The sequence below is a fragment of the Heptranchias perlo genome, chromosome 5 (assembly GCF_035084215.1).
Source record: "Heptranchias perlo isolate sHepPer1 chromosome 5, sHepPer1.hap1, whole genome shotgun sequence".
Classification (NCBI taxonomy): Eukaryota; Metazoa; Chordata; class Chondrichthyes; order Hexanchiformes; family Hexanchidae; genus Heptranchias; species Heptranchias perlo.
This window is the reverse complement of record NC_090329.1, coordinates 88591089-88618952: the sequence shown is the minus strand read 5'-3', so window position 1 is coordinate 88618952 and position 27864 is coordinate 88591089. Positions and strand designations below refer to the sequence as shown.

General features: G+C 41.7%; 1 protein-coding gene across 2 annotated transcripts in view; it reads left to right on the top strand.

Annotated features, from left to right (window-relative positions):
• pnisr (PNN-interacting serine/arginine-rich protein) overlaps positions 1-27864 on the top strand; it is a 45199-nt gene continuing 17335 nt past the window's right edge. The window contains exons 1-7 of one of the 2 annotated variants that reach the window (XM_067984774.1): positions 1-82; positions 10788-10907; positions 11954-12139; positions 19383-19612; positions 24287-24428; positions 26778-26968; positions 27547-27684. In XM_067984774.1, the coding sequence (XP_067840875.1) occupies positions 10820-10907; positions 11954-12139; positions 19383-19612; positions 24287-24428; positions 26778-26968; positions 27547-27684 (975 nt within the window). In that variant the 5' untranslated portion in view covers positions 1-82; positions 10788-10819. Of the gene's footprint in view, positions 83-1386; positions 1496-10787; positions 10908-11953; positions 12140-19382; positions 19613-24286; positions 24429-26777; positions 26969-27546; positions 27685-27864 lie in introns of those variants that run through there. The other variant, XM_067984775.1, reaches the window with a different exon arrangement.

Below are 27864 nucleotides of genomic sequence, written 5' to 3'. Positions count from 1 at the left end.
GTTTGTTTCCGGGTCGGGGGTGACGGCGCCATATTGTTCGGCTCGGGAGCTGGGAGCGGGCGGCCGGCCGGGCGGGCGGGAGGTGAGTGAAAAGAATCCGATTAACTCGGGGCCTGGCCCCAACCCGCGGGGACCGGCGGGGGCGGGGGCACCGAGCTCGGCCACGGCGGCACCCGTGCTCGGCTCCGCAGGAGGAGGCCGCCCCGAGCCTCGAACTGGATATGGCGTCAGGAGCCGGGGCCTCGCCTGGTCCCCGGAGGGAGGGAGGGAGGGAGAGGGGGGGGAATGTGTCTGGGAGTCGGGCTGAGACCCCGGGAGGGACCCGGACCCGGGTCCGGGCTCTCGGCGCCAGTCGGTTGCGATGTTTAAGCCTTTTGATCCCGGCGGGCGGGCGGGCGGGGGAGGTCCCTGTACCGGGTGCTGAGAGCTGGCGGCCGCCGTTGGGGGCGGCTCGGCTCGGCTCAGCTCCGGCTCCTGTTCGTGCCTCTCAATGGGTTTGATCTTCGGCGAGGGGCAGAGATCAGAAATGCGGCTCCCGCTTAAAAATAAACTTCCGCCGGGGAGAGTCGATTCTAATCGGTCTAAATATAAATCCCCGCATCCGTCGTGTCAAAGTAACCAGAGAATTAATCTTCGAAAATATAATCTCACTTGTGACATGGTATCTGAAATTGAAGAATTTATTATTAAATGCAATCCCATTACTTTATCTGTAGTAAAAATCCTGATCTAAACATTCGTCCAGAAGTACATTGACGGTGAAATTATTAGTTTAATAAATGAGCAGTTGTTGAGATTAGGAACCATTGAAATAGTTGATTTTTTAAAAAAAAATCTTTGGGTATATCTATATTGTAAGTGCACCTCAATATACCATTTGATAATTGTCAATTAATGAATGAGAGGAAGCTGCAAATGTGGTATTTTACCATATTTGAATTTGTTAAAACTATATTGTATCAATTGGATATTGTACCTTATACTGAGTTGGCCTTTTTTTTGTCAGCTCAAGTGTCTGATGTGTGGAAAACCATCATCTTGTTTGGGAGTCCCCAAATCAAGTTTCTGAAAAATCCACTTGGGTAGAGTTTCTGTTTTTCCAATGCAGAATGTGGTCCATGTAGTTATTAAAACTGGTTATTTCACCTAGTCAACGATCAATAAATAAACTACTTTTTGCAAGAAACCTGTACTCCCAGTAACTCTGTTCATAGAGCTTACTGCTACTTGCATTTGTATAAATGTAAGTTGGCAGAAGCCCAGGTTTAGGTACCTCCAAGTGTACACAGGACTACTGCTGGAGTTTAAAGAGCAACAACGAAGCAGCTTACCAGCACAGCGCTTATATACTTTCTGTCACTCGCCCTTTTAGGATCACTCTGCCTGTTCAGATGTTGACTTGCAGGGTTATTTGGAGCTGACTGGAAAGAATCCCTGGCCCCAGTGATGGGTTTAACCTTCCAGGCCCCATTAACAAACTTGGCAGATACTACAGGTATGCGTGGCTCAGGTTACAGATTAGAGTTTATCACACAAGGTTGACTCTGTTCCAATTCCATGTCACTTTGGAGTCATCTTGACTTACAAGACCCTGCTTTCCACCATTGAGTTCCCTTTTTGCCACAAATCCATCTTGCAACTTGGCCCTGGGCACTTTACATTGGACAAAGAAAGCCCTTCTAGGATGTGCCTTAAACGTCATTGGAAGTTTGCTATTGAAGAAAAATAAGAAGCACTAAAGTGCCTTTTTCCCCTGCACACAGTCCCAACAAATTGTGTTGGAACCTATTATAATTTCCAGGTACTGATGTGCATCAACAATTGTGACAGATGTCTCTTGTATTTTCTGATCAATACCTCTTGAGGTTCCCCTCTTGAGCTGTGAATACATAATACACTTGGGGCCACCCAGCACTATATCCCAAAACAGTATCAACTGCAACTTAAGAATACTACCCAACACATCATGGAAAACTTTAAATGAGTGTCAGTAGCAAATGTGAACAAGTTAACCTTAAATCCAAAGATTTGTTTTGCTGTTAATGACCTGAAATATCTGCATTCAAATTGGCATCTGGGTCTGCATGGTCCACAGCAAAAGTAGGTCTAATCCTGGGACTCATTTGGATGCAGACTGTAAAGTGAAGTGACTGTCACTCCTGTTGTATTCATTGAGTTATATTTATTGGTTCTTTTATGCCAACTACACTCAAATTAAAAATAAGATACAAAGTACTTAAATTTGCATAAGTGCCTCCTTTCATTTACTTCAAATTTTTAACTTGCAGAAGCAACATAAAGATATGGGGTGGGGGAGGTGATAAGTTAGTGTTTTTTGGGAATAACATACCTCTTTCCAAATGGCAGTGCTCTATAGCTAAATCAAGAGGTAATTGATTTAAAGTTCAGCTATAATGTTTTAACAAAAAACAATGCAAGCTATATGTATTTCATTAAAGCTGCTCAAATGGTTAACATTTTCTGAGGTAGTTTAGTCTCTACTTGATATTTGTACATAAGTAATTTTCAGTTTCCATCAACTTCACTTTGCCTCTGATTAGGCTGCACCATTAAGAATATAGTTTTGTACCTTACGTTTCTTCAGTTTTAAAAGAAATGAAAAATACTTGCTTTTTGATTGTTATACATTGTTACTTGAACGGCTGACCAGAAGACATCCACTTTAATCCCGAAGAACTCCAGCAGACCGCCTGACGACTTCATGAGATGTAGTGAAGGGAATCCTTAAAGGGTTTTTTTTTGTCCTCCAGACTAATCAGGCAACTTCTTGCAATAAAATAATAGGAACTGAAATTTGAAAATAAAAATGTCCCAAAACAACTTTGAAATCGTCAGTGTTGAGATATAAGTTCTGCAGGGTTTCCCATTGATGTCACTGGAGCATGTCTCTGATTTTATGAATATCTTTTATGAGAACTTATTGCAAAGTGTAAACACACCGTTCAGAGTTAAGGCCTACCTGTTTCACTTACCAGATGATGGTACTTGTGCTTAAAATTGGTGTTATTGGAAAGCGTTATTAAAACTAGTTCTAATAAATGGACTAACACAGCTCAAACATAGATGAAATAAATGTATATTTTAGGTGACATGGAGGGATTCCACAATTTTGTCAACTTATTCTGTTTTAACATAAAATAGAAAATGTTGAAAAAATAGCCAATCAGTATCACAGACAGTTGCTGTTTTGGATTTGATTCTTTCATAAGTGAAAAATAAAAGAGTCTAAACATACAGGAGTGGGATAACAGGGAGGGGAAGAAGACATATATTTTTAAAAAGAGTATTATGGAAATGAGTGCTCGGTGATGTCACAGACCATCTCAGTCAAGTAACAAAGAAGCATTAAAGAAACAATGGATGTGTTAAAATTGTTTACAATTGTCAACCCCAGTCCATCACCGGCATCTCCACATCATGTGTTAATAGTGAGAGACCAATGGAATGTATGGGAAAGTGGGAGAGGTGGAAAATGCAGAAAATTTGGGGAACAGGTTTGAAATTTAAATAGAAGATGCTGGCAAAGTACAGTGTATCCACCAGCTCCAAAAAGAGAAAAAGAACAGGTCAACAAGGAGGTACAGACTCCCTGCTAGCGCCATGTTTTGACAACCAGTCTCTCTCTATTCAAAACAGCCTCCAATCTCCCCCACCCCCTTCCTGGACACTGACAGACTCTCCCCACACCACTAGCAACCTCTGCTGTAAAGCAAATGGGAGGCTAAGCTCTCAAGTCACTGATCAAACAGAGGCTACAGCATGCCAAGGAGAAAGATGAGATAATCTTGAAACTTGCTTTGAGCTTTGTTGGAGCAGAAGCCAAGAACAGAGAGTGCAGAGGGAATGGTAGGGGGAGTTAGGTGGGTCTCAGGACTTCAGCTATATACTTCATTTCCTTTACAATGGACTTTTCTGGTAATGTGGGAGGTGGATCATTCTCTGGGGCAGTGGGAGGGAAATGGATTGTTGTTTTCAGTAGGGGTGAGATGCTTTTTTTAGAACACAGTGCTGGTGGGAGAGGAGGAAACTGGCCAGCCAGATAATTTTTTTGGAACTGGTGGACCTACACTATACTTTGCCAGCATCTTCTGTTTAAATTTCAAGCCTGTGTCAATTTCAAACCTGAGCCCCAGTTTTTCTGTTTTACAGATTCCACTTGTATTTTCCGTAGGCCTCCCACTTACTATAGCCAGTCATACATCATTTGTTCCTTTAATACCTCTAATACTTGACTGAAATTATTTGTTACATCATCTCACTGATACTTTTTTAAAATACTTTTCCCTTGTATCCCTCTTCTGATCATAATATGCCCATTTCTTATTTTTCAGTGCAGAAGAAAGGCATGAACCTGAAATATTCCGTTCTCCCCACAGATACGGATTGATCTGTGTGTTTTTAGCTGCTTCTGTTTTTGTATTACATTTGCCATATTTTGCTTTTTAACTCCTAAATTCACACTTGTGCCTGGATAAGATCACAGTTTGAGTATTTTACAACCTCTGAGATTATGAAGAGTTTGGGCCATGATGATGCCTGTTGTTTTCCAGTTCTGGTGTTTAAGGTGAATGCTATCTTTATTCCATGCAACTGGAGATCTTAAACTGCTATGTGTTTTGGCTTTTGAATTACAATTAATCTGCTGAAGATTCATTTTTAGCCCAAAGCTGAACTCCCGTTTTCCAGCTTCAAACAACACAAATTGTTGTGAATTTTTACTTGCTTTTTTTGAACATGGTAGTGGAAACACTGACCACCAAGACTGAAACCAAAATCTCTAAAATAACACTTTTCCTATAACTATTAATCCTGTGTTGATTGTGCAAATAAGTTTTATCAGATGCATAGTGCCTTTCGTGTCATGAGGATGTCCTAAAGTACTTTATAGCCAATGAATTACATTTGAAATGCAGTAACTTTTACTTTGTGGACAGAATTCTCCTGGCTCTGCTTTAGAACTATATTATACAATGCAGCCATATTCTACCCAGTAAAGGGGAGGAGACTAAATACGTGTTTGTGGTAGAGTTTTGTCAATGCATTTTAAGCTTAATGCAGATGTTGGTGGTTTTTCTTCAGGCAAAACATGTTTACAACAGATTCATATCAGATCTTGCACCCAAGAGTACAGAGGGAGTAAATAATGCCATGTTTCTTGCAATTCCAAAAGAAGATAAAGAATGGAATGAGAAACGGTCATTTGATCAATTTAAGACTTCCCTCTGCAGACCATGGACAATTCATACCATGAACTTTCTCCAATTTATTGAGAGAAAGTTGTGCAAAGTTGCTTCCTGCTCCCCAGAGAAAAATTTAGTAAAACTCCAGAATACCTAATCTTACAACCTCTACAATTCATCTTTCTGTCATAAGAATGACTGTTGATTTGTGCTTTTCATGGAGAAATGGATGAACAATCCCCAAACTACCACTAACACTCTAATACATATAATAAAAATGGAATTTGACTTATTTAGTCAATGTAAAGCAGTGCCCTCATTATAATGTGGAGATGCCGGTGATGGACTGGGGTTGACAATTGTAAACAATTTTACAACACCAAGTTATAGTCCAGCAATTTTATTTTAAATCCCTCATTATAATGCATTGAACATGAATGGGGGAGATCAAGCTAACTGCTACAGACCACGTTCAGTCTACCTCACTGGAGACGCAATCTCACCTGCATATCGCCTCAATTCTGCATAAATACTCCATGATCAAATGTAATGGAGCTAAATTGCAGAGTATCATCCATCTCTGATGTTTAACCCTGGTCTGTTGCCTTTTGTGGATAACCATCCTCCTCCCACCATTCCCTCCTTGGAAAAAGTTGAATTCTGTTTTTATTAATTTGATTCCAGGATTGTATTGGTGATATTCTATAATTGTCCATTTTTCTGCGGTAAACACAAATTGGTGGCTTTGATCATGTCCGGTTCATCATCTTAGTCTATACCTAGCCCTAAAATTTTCAATCCCATTCTCAATCAGGTATTTATCCAGTTCCTTTTTGAAAGAGTTAATTGGCATAGCATCAATGTTTTGCTTGGAGTCTGATCCCAATATCCACTACTTTGTAGTGCAAAAAAGTTTATCATCCTTAGTCTTCCTTGAGAAATGCCCGTTTTAAACTTGCAACACCAAGTTCTGAAGTCACAAGTGAAGTAGCCTTTTAAAATCTATGTAATCTGTTGCCTTTTGAGTAATTTGGTGATCTGAATAATGTCCTTCCTCCCCTCCACCATCTTCTCTTGTGAAATTATAACTTAAGAGCCGTAAGTCCTGCTACCATCTTGTCGTACTTTTCTGAATCCCCTCCAATACATCAGTTGTTCTGCAGGTAGGGTGCCTAAGATTGAATATAGTATTCCAAATGTGGCTTCACCAATTACTCATCTAATATCACAATTTTTTTTCCATTTACAATACAATTCCCTGGATGTATCCTAGTATTTAATTAGTTTGAGTAATGTATTCATGGTGTTAAAGTTGTGTAAGTGAGTTTTCAAATTACACTAGACAAAGCATCACCATTTTTGATAGTATGGAAGAAAAAACAATTGTTGGACTATTGTAAGTAGGGACCATCCTCGAACCCATCCTGCCCCCTTAAACTCTGCCAGCCAATCAACAATCACCGCTCCTCTTGCATTTTCCTCCAGAATGTCTGTTCATTTACAAACAAGGTTCTTGCCATCCACAACCTAATTGTGGATGTTTGCATGGCTTTGACTGAAACTTGGCTCACAGATGCTGACACCTTGCTGCTTACCAAAACCTCCTTACCTACCCCACCCAAATAGCTGCTATGGTGGTGTGGCCTTTATCACCAAATTGCATCTTGTTCTCTTCCCCCTATTCCTAAGTCACCGTTTCCTCCTTTTCCACCCTTTTACCTCCTTTAAATTCCTTGTCTATCATCTCCACCAGTCCCACACCAAGTTTATTCCTGAGATATCTTAGCTCAGCTTCTGCAGGGAATGACTCCTCATCCTCAGCAATTTCAATCTCCATTTCTGCTCTCTTTACTCTCGTCTCTGAATTTGCTGTCCTCTCTAAACCTCTCCTACCATATAAACTCTCTTACCCATATTCGTGGCCACCCTTCGACTTTGCCATCTCCCATGGCCTGTCTACTCCCATTGGCTCGAGGCCATGATGGGGCCATGTCCCATCACCCCCTTGCATCCCTCACTGCTCACTTCCCTGCCCTATGTTGCTTAGAACTACGCTTTCAAATTCCCAACTGCCTAGCCTTGAACGTATCTGGTAGACAACTGGCTTAGGCATCCATCACCAGATCTGGCTGGACCTCATCAAGTTCTACTAGTTCTTGCTCTCTGATAAAATCACTACTCTAGGATCATCCTGGAGGGCAAAGATAGCAACCAACTTTATTCCACTATCAACCACTTCCTTAAACCCCTTGCCACCGTTGGCTGTACAATTAGTGTAAGGAGCTTATGGATTTCTTTTGTCATCAAAATAGAGAACATTTCTTCAGCTGCCGGATGAGGGACTTCAGTTATGTGGAGAGGCTGGGGCTGTTCTCCTTAGAACAGAGAAGGTTAAGAGGAAATTTGATAGAAGTGTTCAAAATCATGACTGGTTTAGATAAAGTAAATAAAGAGAAACTGTACCCATTAGTGGAAGGGTCGAGACCCAGAGGCACAGATTTAGGGTGATTGGCAAAAGAATCAACGGCGACATGCGGAGAAACTTTTTTACACAGCAAGTGGTGATCTGGATTGCACTGGAAGGTTGGTGGAAGCACATTCAATTGTGGCTTTAAAAGGGGAATTGGATAAATACTTGAAGGGAAAAAATGTATAGGGTTTCAGGGAAAGAGCAGGGGGATGGGACTAATTCAGTTGCTCTTACAAGGGGCTCGATGGGCCAAATGGCTGCCATCTGTGCTGTAACAATTCTATGATTTCCACCACCTCTCTCCCCCTTGCCCAACAAGTGAAACCTCCAGCTACCCTAAGCCTGAATCCCCACACGTCTCATGCCTCGTCTATGGCTGGTCCAGTTAAGTTTCTGGTCAATGGTGATCCCCAGGATGTTGATGATGGGGGATTCGGCGATGATAATGCCGTTGAATGTCAAGGGGAGGTGGTTAGACTCTCTCTTGTTGGAGATGGTCATTGCCTGGCACTTGTCTGGTGCGAATGTTACTTGCCACTTACGAGCCCAAGCCTGGCTGTTGTCCAGGTCTTGCTGCATGCGGCACGGACTGCTTCATTATCTGAGGGGTTACGAATGGAACTGAACACTGTGCAGTCATCAGCGAACATCCCCATTTCTGACCTTATGATGGAGGGAAGGTCATTGATAAAGCAGCTGAAGATGGTTGGGCCTAGGACACTGCCCTGAGGAACTCCTGCAGTAATGTCCTGGGGCTGAGATGATTGGCTTCCAACAACCCCAACCATCTTCCTTTGTGCTAGATATGACTCCAGCCACTGGAGAGTTTTCCCCCTGATTCCCATTGACTTCAATTTTACTAGGGCTTCTTGGTGCCACACTCTGTCAAATGCTGCCTTGATGTAAAGGCAGTCACTCTCTCCTCACCTCTGGAATTCAGCTCTTTTGTCCATGTTTGGACCAAGGTTGTAATGAGGTCTGGAGCCGAGTGGTCCTGGCGGAACCCAAACTGAGCATCGGTGAGCAGGTTATTGGTGAGTAAGTGCCGCTTGATAGCACTGTTGACGACATCTTCCATCACTTTGTTGATGATTGAGAGTAGACTGATGGGGCGGTAATTGGCTGTATTGGATTTGTCCTGCTTTTTGTGGACAGGACATACCTGGGCAATTTTCCACATTGTCGGTTAGATGCCAGTGTTGTAGCTGTACTGGAACAGTTTGGCTAGAGGCGCGGCTAGTTCATCAACCCCATTCCCACTAGACTGCTAACAACACACCTTCCCTTCCTGGCCCTCATGCTAGCTAACATTGTAAATGGTTCCCTCTCCTCAGCAACGGTGCTGCCCAACTTTCAAAAATGCTCTAGTCACTTTCTCTTCAAAAATCCACCTCGGCTCCTCAGTCCTTGCAAATTATTGCCCCATCTTCAACCACTGCTTCCTCTCCAAAGCCCTTGAATGTGTTTTGCCTCCCAAGTCCATGCCTATCTCTACCACAACTCCCTGTTCAACTCCCTCAGGTTTCCAACTTTCCCATAGCATTAAAATGGGCCTAGCCGAAGTCACAAACGGCGTTCTCTGTGGCCCTGGTGCCTTTCTCCTCCTCATCTTCGATTTCTCTATCCTTTGATGTAGTCGACTACACCATCCTTCAGTACCTCTTCTCCCTTGTTCAGCTAAGTGTAACTGCCCTTAGTCTTGACTATCCTGCTGTAGCCAGATCATCTCTAGCAATTTGCTTCTCTTCCCAGCCCCACACTGTCACTTCATGAGCACCCCAAGGATCTATCCTTGGCCCTCTCTTTTCATCTAGATGCTGTCCCTCATTGACATCATCTGCAAAGATGGGGTCAACTTGCACGTGTATGTTGACGAAACCCAGCTCTGTCTCTCCACTACCTCTCTTGACCTCGCTGCTGCCTCTGTGCCATCGCACTGCTTGTCTAACATGTAGTCTTGAATTAAACTCATTTTCCTTCAGCTAAACATTGGTAAGACTGAAGCCATTGTCTTTAGCCCTGGCACAAACTCTGTGCTCATGTCATCAACTCCATCCCCATTCTCAGCAACTATCTCATGCTGAACCAGACTGTTTGCAACATCAGCGCCCGATTTGACCCTATGCTGAGTTATGACCCTATTCCTATATACTCTCCATCACAAAGACTGCCTAATTCCACCATTGCAACATCTCCTGACAACCTCAGCCCATCTGTTGCTGAAACCTTCATCCACGTCTTTGTCACCTCCAAACTTGACTGACCAGGCCAGCCTTCCTCCTCCACCCTCTGCAAACTTCATCTCATCCAAAACTCAGCTGCCCATATCCAATCCTGCACTATATCCCACTGGCCCATCACCCCTGTCATCGCTAACCAACATTGGCTTCTAGTTCCCCAAAACCATAAATTTAAAATTCTCTCCCTTTATTTAAATCTTGCCATGACCTTGCACTCCCTATCTTTGTAACCATCTCCAATGCTACAACCCCCTTAGCTATCTTCCTCTGACTTCAGCCTTTTTTACATTCCCTCTCCCTTCACCCCATCATTGGCAGCTGTGCCTTCAGTGCCCTGGGCCCCATTTTTTATAGAATTCCTTCCCTAATCCCTGCCATCTCTCCACCTCCCCATTTTCCTTTAAGACGACTTGAAACCCATCTCATTGACCAAACTTTTGATCGCCCCTTCGAATATATCCTCATTTGGCTCAGTGTCTATTGTTTTCCCCTTGCGCCTCTGAAGTATTTTGGGACATTTTCCCACATTAAAGGTAACAAGTTATTATTAAAATTGATGGTCACAGGTTGGGTATCCATTTCATCCTCCTGTATTGTAATTGTCTTCACAACTATTTTATAGAAATGTAAGTTTTAAAAAAAATACACTGCTGCTGAACAATACTTCACTTATGTTAGTATTTTTAACAGGTGCCCCTTGCCAGTGTACTTTTAAGAAGTGTCGCTTAGTCAGTTGAAAACACTAAGGAATTATACCTTTTTTATATTCCAAGTTATATTTTTTAAACTGATCAGCTTTATGCATCTGCTCATCTGTTGAGGCAGTGTGGAAAATGTTACAAACACAGCCTAGCATGTATTTTTTTCTGTTTGTAGTTTTTAAAACATTTGAAGTTGAACAGTTGAAGATGTGGGATCAAGGTGGCCAACCTTGGCAGCAGTGGCCTTTAAGCCAGCAACAGTGGATGCAGTCATTTCAGCAGCAACAGGATCCAAGTAAGTTTCCATAACTGAAATTGGCACAATACTTAAAATATTTAATTTGTAAAAAAATGCATACAGATATTACTGATGTGGGTATAACATTGTCGAGAACAAATAAATTATATAATTCTGTTGAATTGCTTCCTGAAATTAATTTTGAAGGAGTTCAGTAGTTGCTATATTTTCCTAGTAAACTAATATGCTTTAAAGCTCTGCCAATATGATACTGTTACTTTGTCACCAGTATTTCAGGATGCTTTATTGAAATTCTAGTGACAGCACTTGAGAGATTCTCAGTCCTAACCACTTCTTCTGAATTGCTTACCAAATGTGATAAATAGTAATTTTTTTTTAATTCATTCATGGGATATGGGCGTCGCTGGCAAGGCCAGCATTTATTGCCCATCCCTAATTGCCCTCGAGAAGGTGGTGGTGAGCCGCCGCCTTGAACCGCTGCAGTCCGTGTGATGAAGGTACTCCATCACTGCTGTTAGGTAGGGAGTTCCAGGTTTTTGACCCAGTGACGATGGAGGAACGGCGATATGATGTGTGACTTGGAGGGGAACGTGCAGGTGATGGTGTTCCCATGCGCCTGCTACCCTTGTCCTTCTAGGTGGTAGAGGTCGCGGGTTTGGGAGGTGCTGTCGAAGAAGCCTTTGCGAGTTGCTGCAGTGCATCCTGTAGATGGTACACACTGCAGCCATGATGTGCCGGTGGTGAAGGGAGTGAATGTTTAGGGTGGTGGATGGGGTGCCAATCAAGCGGGCTGCTTTGTCCTGGATGGTGTCGAGCTTCATGAGTGTTGTTGGAGCTGCACTCATCCAGGCAAGTGGAGAGTATTCCATCACACACCTGAGTTGTGCCTTGTAGATGGTGGAAAGGCTTTGGGGAGTCAGGAGGTGAGTCACGCACCACAGAATACTCAGCCTCTGATCTGCTCTTGTAGCCACTGTAATATACAGATGCAAAATTACAGCAGTTCTGCATACCAATGCAGCATTACGAATGTAACGAGTACTGTTTTATTGAATTGTCTTTGGATTGAAAACTGTTTTCAGGTCAGATTGACTGGGCAGCATTAGCACAGGCATGGATTGCACAAAGAGAGGCCTCTGAGGAATCTGTAACAGCACAACAGCCAGTCATGATACCCAATGGGCAGGCAGTACATGGCATCGAAAATAGTCAAGACAATCATGGAAATTTTCCAGGAGATCCTAATTTCAACAGAATGTGGGAACAAGGTTCGTATTTATTATTTTGCAGAGATATGTTTGTCAACTTGGAGTCAATTGGAAATATAATTGCAAATAAGGGCGATTGAAGAATTTCCTTCTGTATTGATGGTTATGTAAGTAGATAACTGTATTCCCACGTTGTCATATGATTTAGCTTTATGTAAAATACCACCAGTAAATAATATCATAGCTCTTTACTAATCCTTCTCATGCATTATATTAGTTTCTGCCCCTATAAATAAGAGCATAGAGAAGTGTGGAATGAGAATAAGCAGTTTGTACTTAAGCCATTTCTTTCCACAGACCATATACTGTCTGTCCTTTCATGGACTTTAACACATCTATTATCAGGGAAAATTCTGCAAAATTTTTCCTTCTTTCTCCAAAGGTAAATTGAGAGAAACTCCAGAATTCTTCTAACCTTACCTTTTACATTATTCATCTTGATTAGCCGCCTCCTATGATATGATCCTCTAGTCCCAGCAGGTCAGAAGCCATTATGTGTCATACAGGATTCTTTATCTGTACCTACAAGCCTCAGTCCAGTTCTTAAATAATTAGTTATGCAGATTTTTTTTTTAAAGCTGTATTAATGATCCAGAACTTGCGTGAAAAACATTGGGGTCATATCCAGGGGCTGTGGGAAAACTGCAGAAGATTGTGACAAAAAAAGTGCGGCTACTTTTCCTTATTTCTTGTGAAGAAGTTGCAAGCTATCGTGGACAATTCATGGGTACTCTCTTTTACCAAAGTTGTATTGTTTTATTGAAAGTTAAATTGCTTCAAGATTATTTAATTAAATATTAAATTGTTTCTTAAAACTTCCCATTCTTCTCCCCTCCCTCCTGGTCATGCTAGCACTTTTTTCCCCCAATCCCAGTTCTTGTTGACACTCTTCCTTCCCTCAAAGTGTCAGCCTTGCTCAGTGATAGCACTTTCGCTGGCACTTTCCCCCCCCCTCTCCCTTCCCAGTTCACGCCAGTACTCCTCTCCCCTGGGGGCCAAGAAAGGAGCTAAGTCTAAAAAAGATGTATGTACATGAACACCGGAAGCATTCAGGACAAGATGCCTCAACAGGAGGCCTTTTGTAGCACTAGTGAACAATGAGATTAAAGGTGTAACAGAAAGAATGTTGACACCAGAAGATGTTGAGTACAAAATAGAGGTACAAAGTGTTCAAAAAAGATGAGAGTAGACAGGAGAGGAGAGAGTTTAGGCCTATATACTAGGGCTTCAGCCCTATATGTTAGGGCCACCTGATTGAGTGTCATTCTCGAGGGATTGTTATCGGGGCCACTGCAGTTTCTAATTTACATTAACAACTTGGATTCAGAAACTTTAAGCAAATTGGTTAGATTTGCTGATGATATCAAACTAAGACTGACAGTTGATTCTGAGGGGACAGCATGGGAACTAAAAGATGAGGAGGAAAAAGAAGTAAAAGGGCAGACCACGAGATGAAACTTAATGCAGACAAGTGTAAATTACTGCACATTAGAAGAAAGAAAGGTTGACATAAGTATTCCAGTAATAATATCAAAATAGCTAATAGTTGAATGAAATGTAGAGGTGTTAGTTGATGCAACACTCAACATCTAGAACTAATGTGAAGCAGCAGTCAACAAAGCAAATAGAATGCTGAACTATACTGCCAAAACAGTAGAGTACAAGTCAGAGGAAGTCATCCTCAGAACTACAGTGTTCTGGTCATACTATACCCTTGTATGTGTGCTCAGCTCGCACCCGTGATATGCTCCTCCTGCACTATGTGGGAAGTCATGGACACTACCAGTGTCCCTGGCGACCATGTGTGCAGGAAGTGTGTCCAGCTGCAGCTACTAGCTAACCGTCTTTCGGAGCTGGAGCTGCGGGTGGATTCACTGTGGAGCATCCGCGATGCTGAGACTGTCATGGATAGCACGTTCAGTGAGGTGGTCACACCGCAGGTAAAGATTACGCAGGCAGAAAGGAAATGGATGACCGCCAGGCAGAGTAAAAGGACTAGGCAGGTAGAGCAGGAGTCCCCTGGGGCCATCTCCCTCTCAAACAGATATTCTGCTTTAGATACTGTTGGGGGAGATGGCTTATCAGGGGAATGCAGCAAGAGCCAGGTTCGGGGCACCACGGGTGCTTCTGCTGCACAGGAGGGGAGGAAGAAGAGTGGCAGGGCTATAGTGATAGGGGATTCAATTGTAAGGGGAACAGATAGGCGTTTCTGCGGCCGCAAACGTGACTCCAGGATGGTATGTTGCCTCCCTCGTGCTAGGGTCAAGGATGTCACGGGGCGGCTGCAGGGCATTCTGGAGGGGGAGGGTGAACAGCCAGTAGTCGTGGTCCATATTGGTACCAACGACATAGGTTAAAAAGAGGGATGAGGTCCTGCAAGGTGAATTTAAGGAGTTAGGAGATAAATTAAAAAGCAGGACTTCAAAGGTAGTGATCTCAGGATTACTAACGGTGCCACGTGCTAGTGAGTATAGGAACAGGAGAATAGACCAGATGAATGCGTGGCTGCAGGGATGGTGTAGGAGGGAGGGATTTAGATTCCTGGGACATTGGGACCAGTTCTGGGGAACGTGGGACCTGTACAAGCGTGACGGGTTACACCCGAGCAGGACCGGGACCAATGTCCTCGTGGGGGTGTTTGCGAGTGCTGTTGGGGAAGGTTTAAACTAGAGTGGCAGGGGGATGGGAACCTGAGCGGGGAGTCAGAAGGGAATAAAATTGAGAGCAGCAAGAGAGGGGAAGACCCAGGGGAAATCTACAATACAAATATTACAAACAGTTGTTCAAGAACAAGTGAGAGGGAAAAGCGTAGAGCAGCGGAAAGAAAGTGTACTTTAGGCACGACAGATTAAAATAAAAACTAGAAGGCGTAAGGCGATTAACCCAGCATCAAAGCTGTGGCAGGGGGTTGGGAACCTGAGCACGGAGGCAGAGGAAAGCGTGTCAGGAAGGGATAGAAGGTATGGAGTAAAAGGTAAAATGTTAAAAAAGGAAAAAGCAGAAACTGTCACAAAACATATTTGAAAGTTCTTTATCTGAATGCATGTAGCATTCGTAACAAAATGGACGAGTTAATGGCTCAAATAACTACGTATGGGTATGATCTTGTGGCCATTACAGAAACATGGCTGCAGAGTGACAACGACTGGGAATTAAATATGCCAGGGTATTTAACAATCAGGAAGGACAGGCAGGAAGGAAGGGGAGGTGGGGGTGGCTGTTAATAAAGGAAGGAATCACTGTAATACAGAGAAATGATATTGGGACAAAGGATCAGGACAATGAAACAGTTTGGGTAGAGATAAGGAATAATAAGGGGAAAAAAACACTCGTGGGCGTAGTATATAGGCCTCCTAATAGTTGCAACTCTGCTGGAAGAAGTATTAATCAGGAAATAGTCGGGGCCTGTAATAAGGGAACAGCTATAATTATGGGGGATTTTAACTATCATATTAACTGGACAAATCAAATTGGGCAGGGCAGCCTTGAGGAAGAGTTTATGGAATGTATTAGGGATGGATTTCTTGAGCAGTATGTAACTGATCCTACAAGGGGGCAAGCAACCTTGGACCTGGTCCTGTGTAATGAGCCAGGATTAATTAATAATGTCCTAGTTAAGGATCCCCTTGGAATGAGTGACCATAACATGGTTAAATTCCATATCCAATTGTAGGGTGAGAAGGATGGTTCTCAAACAAGCTTACTGAGCTTGAATAAAGGAGACTATGATGGTATGAGAGCGGAATTGATTAAAGTGGACTGGGAAAATAGATTAAAGGGTAAGACGATACATGAGCAGTGGTGTTCATTTAAAGAGTTATTTTACAACTTTCAAAAAAAAAATATTCCCCTGAGGAAAAAAGGGTGTAAAAGAAATGACAGCCATCCGTGGCTAAGTAAAGAAATTAAGGATAGTATCCGACTAAAAACAAGGACATCTAAGGTCGCCAAACTTAGTGGGAGGATAGAAGATTGAGAAGTCTTCAAAAGACAGCAAAAAGTAACTAAAGGATTGATTAAGAAAAGGAAGATAGATTATGAAAATAAATTAGCAAAAAATATAAAAACAGATAGCAAGAGTTTCTACAGTTATATAAAAAGTAAAAGGGTGGCTATGGCAAACGTAGGTCCCTTAGAGGATGAGACCAGGAAATTAATGGTGGGAAACATGGAGATGGCAAAAATGCTGAACAAATATTTTGTTTCAGTCTTTACGGTAGAGGACACTAAGAATATCCCAACACTGGACAAACGGGGCTCTAGTGGGGGAGGAGCTAAATACGATTAAAATCACTAAGGAATTGGTACTCAGTAAATTAATGGGACTCAAGGCGGATAAATCCCCTGGACCTGATGGCTTACATCCGAGGGTCTTGAGGGAAGTGGCAGTAGGGATTGTGGATGCTTTGGTAATAATTTTCCAAAATTCTCTGGACTCAGCAAAGGTCCTGGCAGATTGGAAAACTGCTACTGTAACACCCTTATTTAAAAAGGGTAGTGGGCAGAAGGCTGGAAATTATAGACCAGTTAGCCTAACATCTGTGGTGGGTAAAATTTTGGAGTCTATTATTAAGGAGACAGTAGCAGAACATTTGGATAAACATAATTTAGGACAAAGTCAGCGTGGCTTTACGAAGGTGAAGTCATGTCTGACAAATTTGCTTGAGTTCTTTGAGGACATAACGTACAGGGTGGATAAAGGGGAACCAGTAGATGTAGTGTATTTAGACTTCCATAAGGCATTCGACAAGGTGCCACATAAAAGATTATTGCTCAAGATAAAGAATCACTGGATTGGGGGTAATATTCTGGCATGGGTGGAGGATTGGTTATCTAACAGGAAGCAGAGAGTTGGGATAAATGGTTCATTCTCGGACTGGCAACCAGTAGCCAGTGGTGTTCCGCAGGGGTCGGTGCTGGGTCCCCAACTCTTCACAATCTATATTAACGATTTGGAGGAGGGGACTGAGTGTAACATATCAAAGTTTGCAGATGATACAAAGATGGGAGGGAAAGTGGAGAGTGAGGAGGACATAAAAAACCTATAGGGGGATATAGATAGGCTGGGTGAGTGGGCGGAGATTTGGCAGATGCAATACAATATTGGAAAATGTGAGGTTATGCACTTTGGCAGGAAAAATCAGAGAGCAAGTTATTATCTTAATGGCGAGAAACTGGAAAGTACTGCAGTACAAAGGGATCTGGGGGTCCTAGTGCAAGAAAATCAAGAAGTTAGTATGCAGGTGCAGCAGGTGATCAAGAAGGCCAACGGAATGTTGGCTTTTATTGCTAGGGAGATAGAATATAAAAACAAGGAGGTATTGCTGCAGTTATATAAGGTATTGGTGAGACCGCACCTGGAATACTGCATACAGTTTTGGTGCCCATACTTAAGAAAAGACATACTTGCTCTCGAGGCAGTATAAAGAAGGTTCACTCGGTTAATCCCGGGGATGAGGGGGCGGACATATGAGGAGAGGTTGAGTAGATTGGGACTCTACTCATTGGAGTTCAGAAGAATGAGAGGCGATCTTATTGAAACATATAAGATTGTGAAGGGGCTTGATCGGGTGGATGCGGTAAGGATGTTCCCAAGGATGGGTGAAACTAGAACTAGGGGGCATAATCTTAGAATAAGGGGCTGCTGTTTCAAAACTGAGATGAGGAGAAACTGCTTCACTCAGAGGGTAGTAGGTCTGTGGAATTTGCTGCCCCAGGAAGCTGTGGAAGCTGCATCATTAAATAAATTTAAAACAGAAATAGACAGTTTCCTAGAAGTAAAGGGAATTAGGGGTTACGGGGAGCGGGCAGGAAATTGGACATGAATTTAGATTTGAGGTTAGGATCAGATCAGCCATGATCTTATTGAATGGCGGAGCAGGCTCGAGGGGCCGATTGGCCTACTCCTGCTCCTATTTCTTATGTTCTTATGTTCTTCTCGTCACCCACATACAAGGGAGATATTCAGGTCCAGGAAGCAGTTTACAGAAGAGCCACAAGGCTGATTCCTAGTGTCAAAGATCAGACTTATGTTCAGCCTTAAGGTGGCGAATGAGATGACTTTACAGATATATCTAACAGTAACCTGTTATGGAAGGGGTAGATCCAGTAAATCACTTCTCCTTTCCCACGCCGTTCCCCACACCACCTCTGCACACACTTTCTACTAAAGACCCTTCCTAACATTTCCACCTTTGCATCGGTGTTAATTTTTTTTCTAATTATGCTTTTTGAAGCACATTGGGGCTTTTTCTTCTGTTAAAAATGCTATATCAGTGCATGTTGTTATGGTATTTACCTGGAACTGCAAATAGCTTTGCCCCTTCTAGTGTATCCTGTCTTTTTTTTAAAAAAGATAAGAAATAAACATTTGATATCTATGTTAAGGAACATATAATAACCCAAATCTCTCAAAATGGTTTTCACAGAAAAATGGTCAGTTTCTCAATTTGGTTCCAAAACATTGTTCCAGTCCCAGAACACCATGCAATAAAAAAAGACTTCACAGCTTCTCTGATGATACCTCGTCCATAACATGGCATAACCGCTCTATTGTTATAAAACAGCCTTTCTTCCTACTCGTAAACAATGCCATATGAGATCTGCTAGCTCCTGCTTCCTATACTTAGAGTTACAATTGCTTTCTCCCATCACACAGTTCCATCATGATTGGTTGTCCCCCTAAAGCATAGTATTTTTAATGCTAATCAGCCTCCTGCCGTTGACGGGCCACTCTGTGAAGTTCAGAGAGTAATGTTGTTATCACCCGTCAATGTGCCTGCCTCCAGGTTTCCAGCCAAGAGTCAGGAACAACACAACCCTCAGAATTTATCTTTGACCATCTATGGGCCTCCCTTTGCATTCCCCTCTGCAGAGGTTTGAAAGCTACAATGTTCCCAGCTCATGGCCAGGAAGAGGCTCATTTTGCCAGCTATAAGTTCAGCATTCTGTGGTTGGTAAAATATGCAGTGGAGAGAAAAATTACAATAAATTCCCAAAATTGTGTGTTTAAAAAAAAACACATTCAGTTTAAAAACATGACATTACGCTTGTAACTAAATCTAGAATGTGCTTGATCTAGAGAAGTGTACTTGGTGAGCAGTAAATATTAATACTTTCAAATAAACATCCAGATAGAAATTCAAAGTAGCAAAAATATGGTACACAATATCAACTCTTTAAGTCCATCTTGTGTAGGTTTTGAAAATCATTTGTGCTGAATTTCAATTTGTGTATTTACTAGACTGGGGAATGCAACACCATCGACCACCTCAACCACCACCAGATCAGCAGTGGATACCAACCCCAGCTCCCATGGACATAGTCCCTCCATCGGAGGACAGTAGCCAGGACAGTGGTGAGTTTGCACCAGACTCTAGGCGTATGTTCAATCAAGTCAATAACAACAATTTTGGAGGAGCACCAGAAAACTTTGGAATGGGATCTGTGCCGGTCAGCCAGTTTGATTATCAGGTAAATTTGTTTAATGCAGTTTCATTTTTGGTGTTTATTTTGTGACACTTCTATTGCAGCTGTAAGAATGCTGCATTATATTGGAGGGGGCATTAAAAATTGCAGGAATTTTAATTTTCTAATGAGTAAACTCTGATTACAATTAGCTCTGCAGTTAGGGACATCTCTCAAAACAGTGAAGAGTCCTATCCAATACATGGTCTATTTAATTTCTGCCCACTGTATTTTGTCGGTTTTTTTCTATTCCTCTTTTTATAAAAGTAGAAGGTGACGGTACTATTTAATGCATAAATTATTATGTTAATGTTATTAATTCTTCCACATAGTTTTTTAAAATAGATTTTTTTCAAATATAAGTTTACAGGTCTTGCTGTGTGAAACATGTATGCCCATTTATTTCGAAGGCCAGAGAGAATATTATGGGGTGGAATCCACCAACGATATCTCCTTGGAACATGTCCATTTTTTAATCAGTATCCATGGGAGTTGTCTTTTTTTGGTTGTCTTTCAGTTTCTGACAGATAGCTGCTAAAATGTAGCAAATGCTTAGCAAAAATTCTTGAAAATGGCCCACAATCCATTTCAACAGGCTGACGAGGTGATTTTGCTTGGAGACTTACATGATTCCCATTATATCCACTCCATTGATTGTTCCGAGGACAAAATGTCGGGTATGCACAATATTGTGATTTGGGAGACTTCTGCTTTTTAGTATTTATGACCGTAGATATACAAGGTAAATGTGATTCAGAAATAACCAGAGTTAAGATGGCTGTTAGTGTCTGCAAGTTGAAGGCAAGTTCTTTGATCTGTATATTAGCTAGGATATAGAAGCTTGGTTCTGTGTGCTGATTATATTGTTGGTCCTTTAAAGAACGATAAATATTTTATTTGTAGATTCCAAACCATACCAATCAGATGGAAATCAATTGGATAATTTCAGTTGCTGGCAAATATCAAAGTCTGTGAAGAAATAATTGCATGGTAAATGGCCAAACCATCAAGGTGGCTTTTGATCAAGAAGAGTTCAAAATATACATTTAAAGCATCAGGTCCTGAGAAACAGCTGACATGCTCATGAGAAAGAAATTGGAACATCTATCATTAACTGTCGGTAACCAAAGGACACCGATTTAAGATAATTGGCAAAAAAGCCAGAGAGGAGATGAGAATTTTTTTTTTACGCAGCGAGTTATGATCTGGAATGAACTGTCTGAAAGGGTGTTGGAAGCAGATTCAGTAGTAACTTTCAAAGGGGAATTGGATATATACTTGTAAAGGAGAAATTGCAAGGCTATGGAGAAAGAGCAAGGGAGTGGGACTAATTAGATCACTCTTCAAAGAGCCGGCACAGACACATTGGGCCAAATGACCTCCTGTGCTGTGTGATTCTATATACCATTATGTCATTGAGCTTGATTGATTGACAGCTCTTTATTTCGAAGCCCTTTCATCCGAGATATAAACTGCAGACTTTTCGTTATCTTTAGTTCAGTTTAGTTTCTGGATTCACGCTTGGTCTTCGTGGGTCAACTTAAAAATCACAACATCAATGTGCAGTATTGTGCTGAAATTCTGCAAAATTCTGTTTTATCCATGTAACAAATAATGAACTGTAAAAAGTATGTACCGTAAAAGGCCATTTCAACTCCCCGGGGACTGATTACGTCTTTATTTTTCAGTATTTATGGCTCCAAATTCCGCAACCGTTCTAGAGGGCACCTGCCATAACTTCAGGTGTCTGCTGGAATGCCTGGAATTAGTCCGGCGGCTGTAACGCTAGGTTCCAACCTTGCACCCAAACTTCCAGTCTTGCACCTGACCTTCCAGGATGGCCTTCTGGGTGGGCAGGATTGTGGGCAGCCCATCGGATAGTCAGAATTCCCACGTCCTGCATCGTCTTTGTGATTATTAAGACCAGGTCTACTGGCTGAACTATTGGTGGTGGGGCCCTAATCTAGCACCAAAGATCTAGCGCTGAATTTTATATTTTTTGCAAGGGGCCCGTGGGGACACACTTAGCCCAGCAGTCCGTTGTTGGATTTTGTGGCTTCAGCAGAGCATTTAAACTACGACTTCTCCCCGACTCAATGAACTTTGGCGTGGTTGGTAGCTGGCATGGGCATATCTTGGCACTTTGCCAAAATGCATTGGTCCGTCAATTTTCAGGGCCTGTATGCTGATTTTGTGTATGATTTTTGCAAATAATTCTGTTAGTTTTGCCCTGAACATAATGGTTTGACCCACCTGACTATTACTGTCCCTTGGGACTATTCAGGCAAATGTGATGTTCGCTGTTGCGATATAGTGATTAGGTCCGTGGTACACATAAAAGAATGCAGATTTTGGTTTACAGGAGACTGTATGTTTATAGAAACTTTTTTAGCTGTGAGGACAGGTGAAAAGTGTAGAGAGAAAACATGAATTGTGATTCAGGGGCTTCATGGTGGATGAGGTCAAGAAACATTAATATTTTAAAAGACATGTCATTTTTTTGGCTTTTCGTGCTTGATGATTTTTCTGGTTCAATGTTATTGGTCAATCCCGCGAGCGGATCTCACGTCCCCTACGATCCGGAGTGCAACTTTTTCTGCCTAATATCTATCTAAATAATAACATAACCAAGGATTATAATAGAGAACCCTTACTCCATACACCAGCTACTAGAATATACAACGTTCTGCCGTACGAATTTTCCTTTCTGTATGAATGACTGACTGGATAAATATTCTTGCCAACGTGAGACACAGGCTTCAAACCAATAAATGGTTTTGTTTATATAAGATAGATAATGAACAGTTCGTAGTTTGACTCAGTGAGATACATAGTTCCCCACATTCCTCGGTTTATATAAAACAACAAAGACGCAACTTGCTTTCTCTCTAAATATGGTTACTTACCATAGCCTCAGACTAGCCTGACTGCTTGTCTGACTGGTACAGAACTTCAAAACCAGAAAACCTGGCAGCTGGTTGTGAGCTGCAGGCTTGTTCTGACGGCCCCATGTCTTTTATTGAGAACTGCTGTTATCAATCTATTCGATGAAGTCTCTGCCCACAGAGGGCTCCAGCTAATGAAGGATGCTGCCATCTTCAAAGGAATCAGAATAACTGTCAAAGGCACAATGCCCAGGTTGGGAACCTATCCTTTTATGTGTGACTGGGGGCCTCCAGAAGTTACCTGGCTGTATGGCACGCTGCAAATTGAATAGAATGATACCTTAAATAGCAAGGTGTCACAGTGGTACTTTTTGTGGGACAGTAGGCCCATCTTTGATAGTGCAAGACATTTGAGATCCTAAATACAACTCCCTGGGTTGTGCAAGCAATTAAAATTTCAAACTATCATTGTGTGGACCATGGCAAAATTACTCCTTCCCTGGGACATTGTTGCAGGAGTTCCTCAGGGCAGTGTCCTAGGCCCAACCATCTTCAGCTGCTTCATCAATGACCTTCCCTCCATCATAAGGTCAGAAATGGGGATGTTCGCTGATGACTGCACAGTGTTCAGTTCCATTCGCAACCCCTCAGATAATGAAGCAGTCCGTGCCCGCATGCAACAAGACCTGGACATCATCCAGGCTTGGGCTGATAAGTGGCAAATAACATTCGTGCCAGGCAATGACCATCTCCAACAAGAGAGAGTCTAACCACCTCCCCTTGACATTCAATGGCATTACCATCGCCGAATACCCCACCATCAACATCCTGGGGGTCACCATTGACCAGAAATTAAACTGGACCAGCCACATAAATACTGTGGCTACAAGAGCAGGTCAGAGGCTGGGTATTCTGCGGTGAGTGACTCACCTGGCACCCCAAAGCCTTTCCACCATCTACAAGGCACAAGTCAGGAGTGTGATGGAATACTCTCCACTTGCCTGGATGAGTGCAGCTTCACCAACACTCAAGAAGCTCGACACCATCCAGGACAAAGCAGCCTGCTTGATTTGTACCCCATCCACCACCCTAAACATTCACAATCCCCTCACCACCGGTGCACCGTGGTTGCAGTGTGTACCATCCACAGGATGCACTGCAGCAACTCGCCAAGGCTTCTTCGACAGTACGTCCCAAACCCGCGACTTCTACCACCTAGAAGGACAAGGGCAGCAGGCACATGGGAACATCACCACCTGTACGTTCCCCTCCAATTCACACACCATCCCGAATAGAAATATATTGCTGTTCCTTCATTGTCGCTGGGTCAACATCCTGGAACTCCACTGGGAGATCCTTCACCACACGGACTGCAGCAGTTCAAGAAGACTGCTCACCACCACCTTCTCGAGGGCAATTAGGGATGGGCAATAAATGCTGGCCTTGCCAGCGATGCCCACATCCCATGAACGAATACAAAAAAAAAATGAGGATACTTCGTGTGATCTTAGGAGTAAACCCTTTGAGTGCTGATTCTAGCAATGCAGAAATACAAGTTTAAAAATCCCAACACGATTTTAAAAAATATATTTTGCCACAGTACCTTTTTTATTTAAAAAAAAATGCAGGTGATCTGTGTATTTACTGTTAACATTGCTTAATAGTTAAGAGTCATGGTTTCTGTGTAAGAAAGTTGGTACATTCAGTAAGAAATTAAGATGTATTAATAATAATCTGTTCAGTCAAGTCTCAGTTCAGGTAACCTTTTAAATGCATAATATTTTATACTTTACAGCATGGAGCAGCTTTTGGTCCTCCCGGAGGATTTCATCCACCTTATTGGCAACCTGGGCCACCACCTAATCGTAGAGACAGGCCCTCTTACAGAGATCGCCCACGCTCACCAATAACAGTAAAACAGGACCCTCCTGCACTCGGTGAGTTGTATTTTCTGCCAGTTTGAGCCTTTGTGACATAGTTGTCTTTTTTTCTTTTTGACTTAAGTAAAGCTTATCTTGTAATTCATTCTTATAGTTACTATTGAAATTTACTAATTATATATTACAATCTATAAATAAGCAATCTTGTTTGAGTGTTTACAAATTATTTTTTAAAACTAGCTAAGAATTGTGGACATAGATTACTTGTAGATTGTGATACTGGTGTTTTCTGGAAATTTTAACCTCTGGTATCTGGTATCTTGTTGATCATTTAACAATTGTAAACAATTTTACAACACCAACTTGGTGTTGTAAAATTGTTTACAATTGTCAACCCCAGTCCATCACCGGCATCTCCACATCATGACGATCATTTAACAGGCAGAGTGCTACCTTTTGAGAAGCTCCATGAACTTAAACCCCAGGCTTCTCTAAGAAACACAGGCTTCCAACAGGAAACATTTGTTAGAGATATTTCAAACACAAAATATTTATTGCTTTGGTAATTTTAATCTTTTTGTGTTTATTATATTACAAATCTTATTTCCAGTATTAAGTTTGTCAGCGTCGTGAGAATCCAACATAGCAATCAAAAATATTTTCAAAAGTATTTGGAGTGACTTCATTTGATCCTTCTCTGCTGCTATATGCTGACTGCCCACCTTATTAGTTTTGAACTTCATGGTAATGTTTGTTCCTGCTGTCTGTTCACTTATTGGTATGTTCTCAACCTCCTCACAAATGGGAAGTTTAGGCCAATTAGATGCAAGTGTAACACATAGTTTGCTTAACAAGTGCGCACTAAAAACAATTACATATACAGGTGCCAACTCTCCATGATTGTCCTGGAGCCTCCAGAAATTGAAGATTAATCTTCCAGACACTGCTGCAAGCAACCTGGGAGAAAAATCATGGGGATATTAAAGAAAATTGTGTATTTTTTTCATTTTCTTTGAACACTTTCTTTTATTAGTTATAAAAATATTGGAGATGGTGGGGAGGAAAGGCTGTGTGACTGGGCAGATGGTTGGAGGCAGGAGGTCATGTGATTAAAACCTTCAGAAATATGTCCAACCAGAATTGGCAACCCTAATTACGTAGAATCTACAGCACAGAAACAGACCGTTTGGCTCAACTGGTCTTTGCCCGTGTTTATATGCCACACGAGCCTCATCCTACCCTGCCTCCATATCCCTCTATTCCCTTCTCCTTCATGTATGCATCAAGGTTTCCTTAAATGTGTCAGTGCTATCTGCTTCAACCAGTCCATGTGGCAGTGAGTTCCACATTCTCACTTCTCTCTGTATAAAGAAATTCTTCCTAAATTCTTTATTTGATCTCTTGGTGGCTAGCTTATATTTATGCCCCTCCTGGCCCACCCTAACAAACTCCTTCCTAATTTTAAAGACCTCTGTCAGGTCTCTCTGTCTTTTTTTCCTGAGAAAAGAGCCCCAACCTGATCACAAGTCAGGTTTAGCACATGTTAACATATAATAATGACCCCTGACACTTTTTCATTACCCCGCCGCCCCCACCACCTTCCCAAAACACACACACAACCTAGTAAGAGCCTTAACTACTTTATCTGTGACATTTACACATCCTATACGAGCAATATTTCTGGCTTCTCAGAGTGAGACTAGCATTAGTGCTGCATTTCACGTAGTTTTGTGCTGTGAATTTGCACCCACACTGAACTGAGTTGAGAGTACCCTAAACTAATTTCACTTAGGCCCTTACAGACGGCAGAGATGTTTTTCGTCCACAAACAGCTTATTACCTGCCTAAGATGGGAATTAGCTATCCACTTCCCAGACCTCTGCCATTTTTGCTCTTTAACTTGTAGCTACAAAATATAGTAATGCTGCTTCTGGTATTTTTCCCTTTGGTTTCCCTCACTTCCTGTGGGGAAATAACTAACCTACATATTGTGCATCTCCCCTTCACATGACTGAGATTGGGAACGCTGGTCTAGAAATCACTGTTATGATATTGTGATTAAAATTACAAAATTGACTCTCCCGTGCAAGTCTGCTGGTGTTAAATGCTTACAATGCTCTTGTAACATTCCATTGTCTGCTATTTTAATAAAGGTATTAACCCATTTATAAGAATCTCGCATTAAGATTTCAAATGCTAATTTCACAAACTGTAATTTTTATAAGATTGTGGTGTGAAATATTTTCATCTATAATCCATTGAAGAAAATAAGTATGTTAAATAGTTTGTCCATAGTTTTTGTAGTGAAATCTACTAAGAGAACATGAGATTGACTGTTAAGCTTTGGACCAGGATCGTACAAGTTGTTAAATACTCCCGTCAAAACATAATACCTCAATGTTGCAGATGCAGTGAAACGCAGAACTCTGCCAGCCTGGATTCGTGAGGGTCTGGAAAAGATGGAGCGGGAAAAGCAGAAAAAACTTGAGAAAGAAAGGTTAGAAAAAGAGCGAGCTCAATCGTCAAAGCACAAAAAAGATCCAGAAGAGGTGCCTGAAGAAACTGATGGACCACGATTGCCTCACAAAAGCAAATTTGTAAGTACATGCTCATGGCATATCTCAAAATGCAGTAACTAAAGTGCTCTTAACCATGTTTTCCATTTGGGAATGTTTACAGGTATTCAGGAAAATCTGTCTAAGTAGGACTGACTTCCACTAACAAGTCTGCTAGTGAATTACAGTATCTGTGTGTAAAATCTGCATAAGCAAAAAGGCTTTTTGGGTAATGTGCTTTTTGCAGCTCAACATCTTTATCCTTTCCATTTAAAAAAAAACTTACCAGATACTGTTGTTTGTAGGACATGCTGATACATTTTATGGAGCATTCAGCTGTTTATATAGCCCAGTAGTTACATTTAGGGGAATTGAGATGTGTGTGTTTGTTTTTGTTCAGATAATAATGTACTCCTCTGTTAAGCACAAAATACATGCTTGTTTTGAGACTGTTGGTTTTCATGTTCAGCTGCTTGGTTTGGTGAGTACATATTTACAGAAATGCTTTTGAAAGGGATTGTGAAATTTAAAAAAAATCAATGGTAGTTGTTAATTGGATTCTTGCTAAACTCCATTCTGAAAATTGGGGATTGATATTATTCTGGGTTGTGCTGTTTTAGGACAGTGATGATGAAGATGAGGAGTATGAAACCACTGAAACCAAAATTAGTGACAAACCAAGTAGGAGTCCCTCGCCAGTTGCTCAGGAAGAACAGAGCGAACCAGAAATGACTGAAGAAGAAAAAGAATTTCAGATGGCATGTCACTCTATTGACCTTCTTTCACTTTGGGTTTGGAACTAAAGTTTACAAACTAGAAAACAAAATTAATCAGAAGTGTGTGAATTGTATATGTACAAAATTCTGGTAAGCATTAAGGAACAGTGCAAGTACAGAGAACTCTAGTTTGAATGTGAGTAAATGATAGCTTTTGTACAA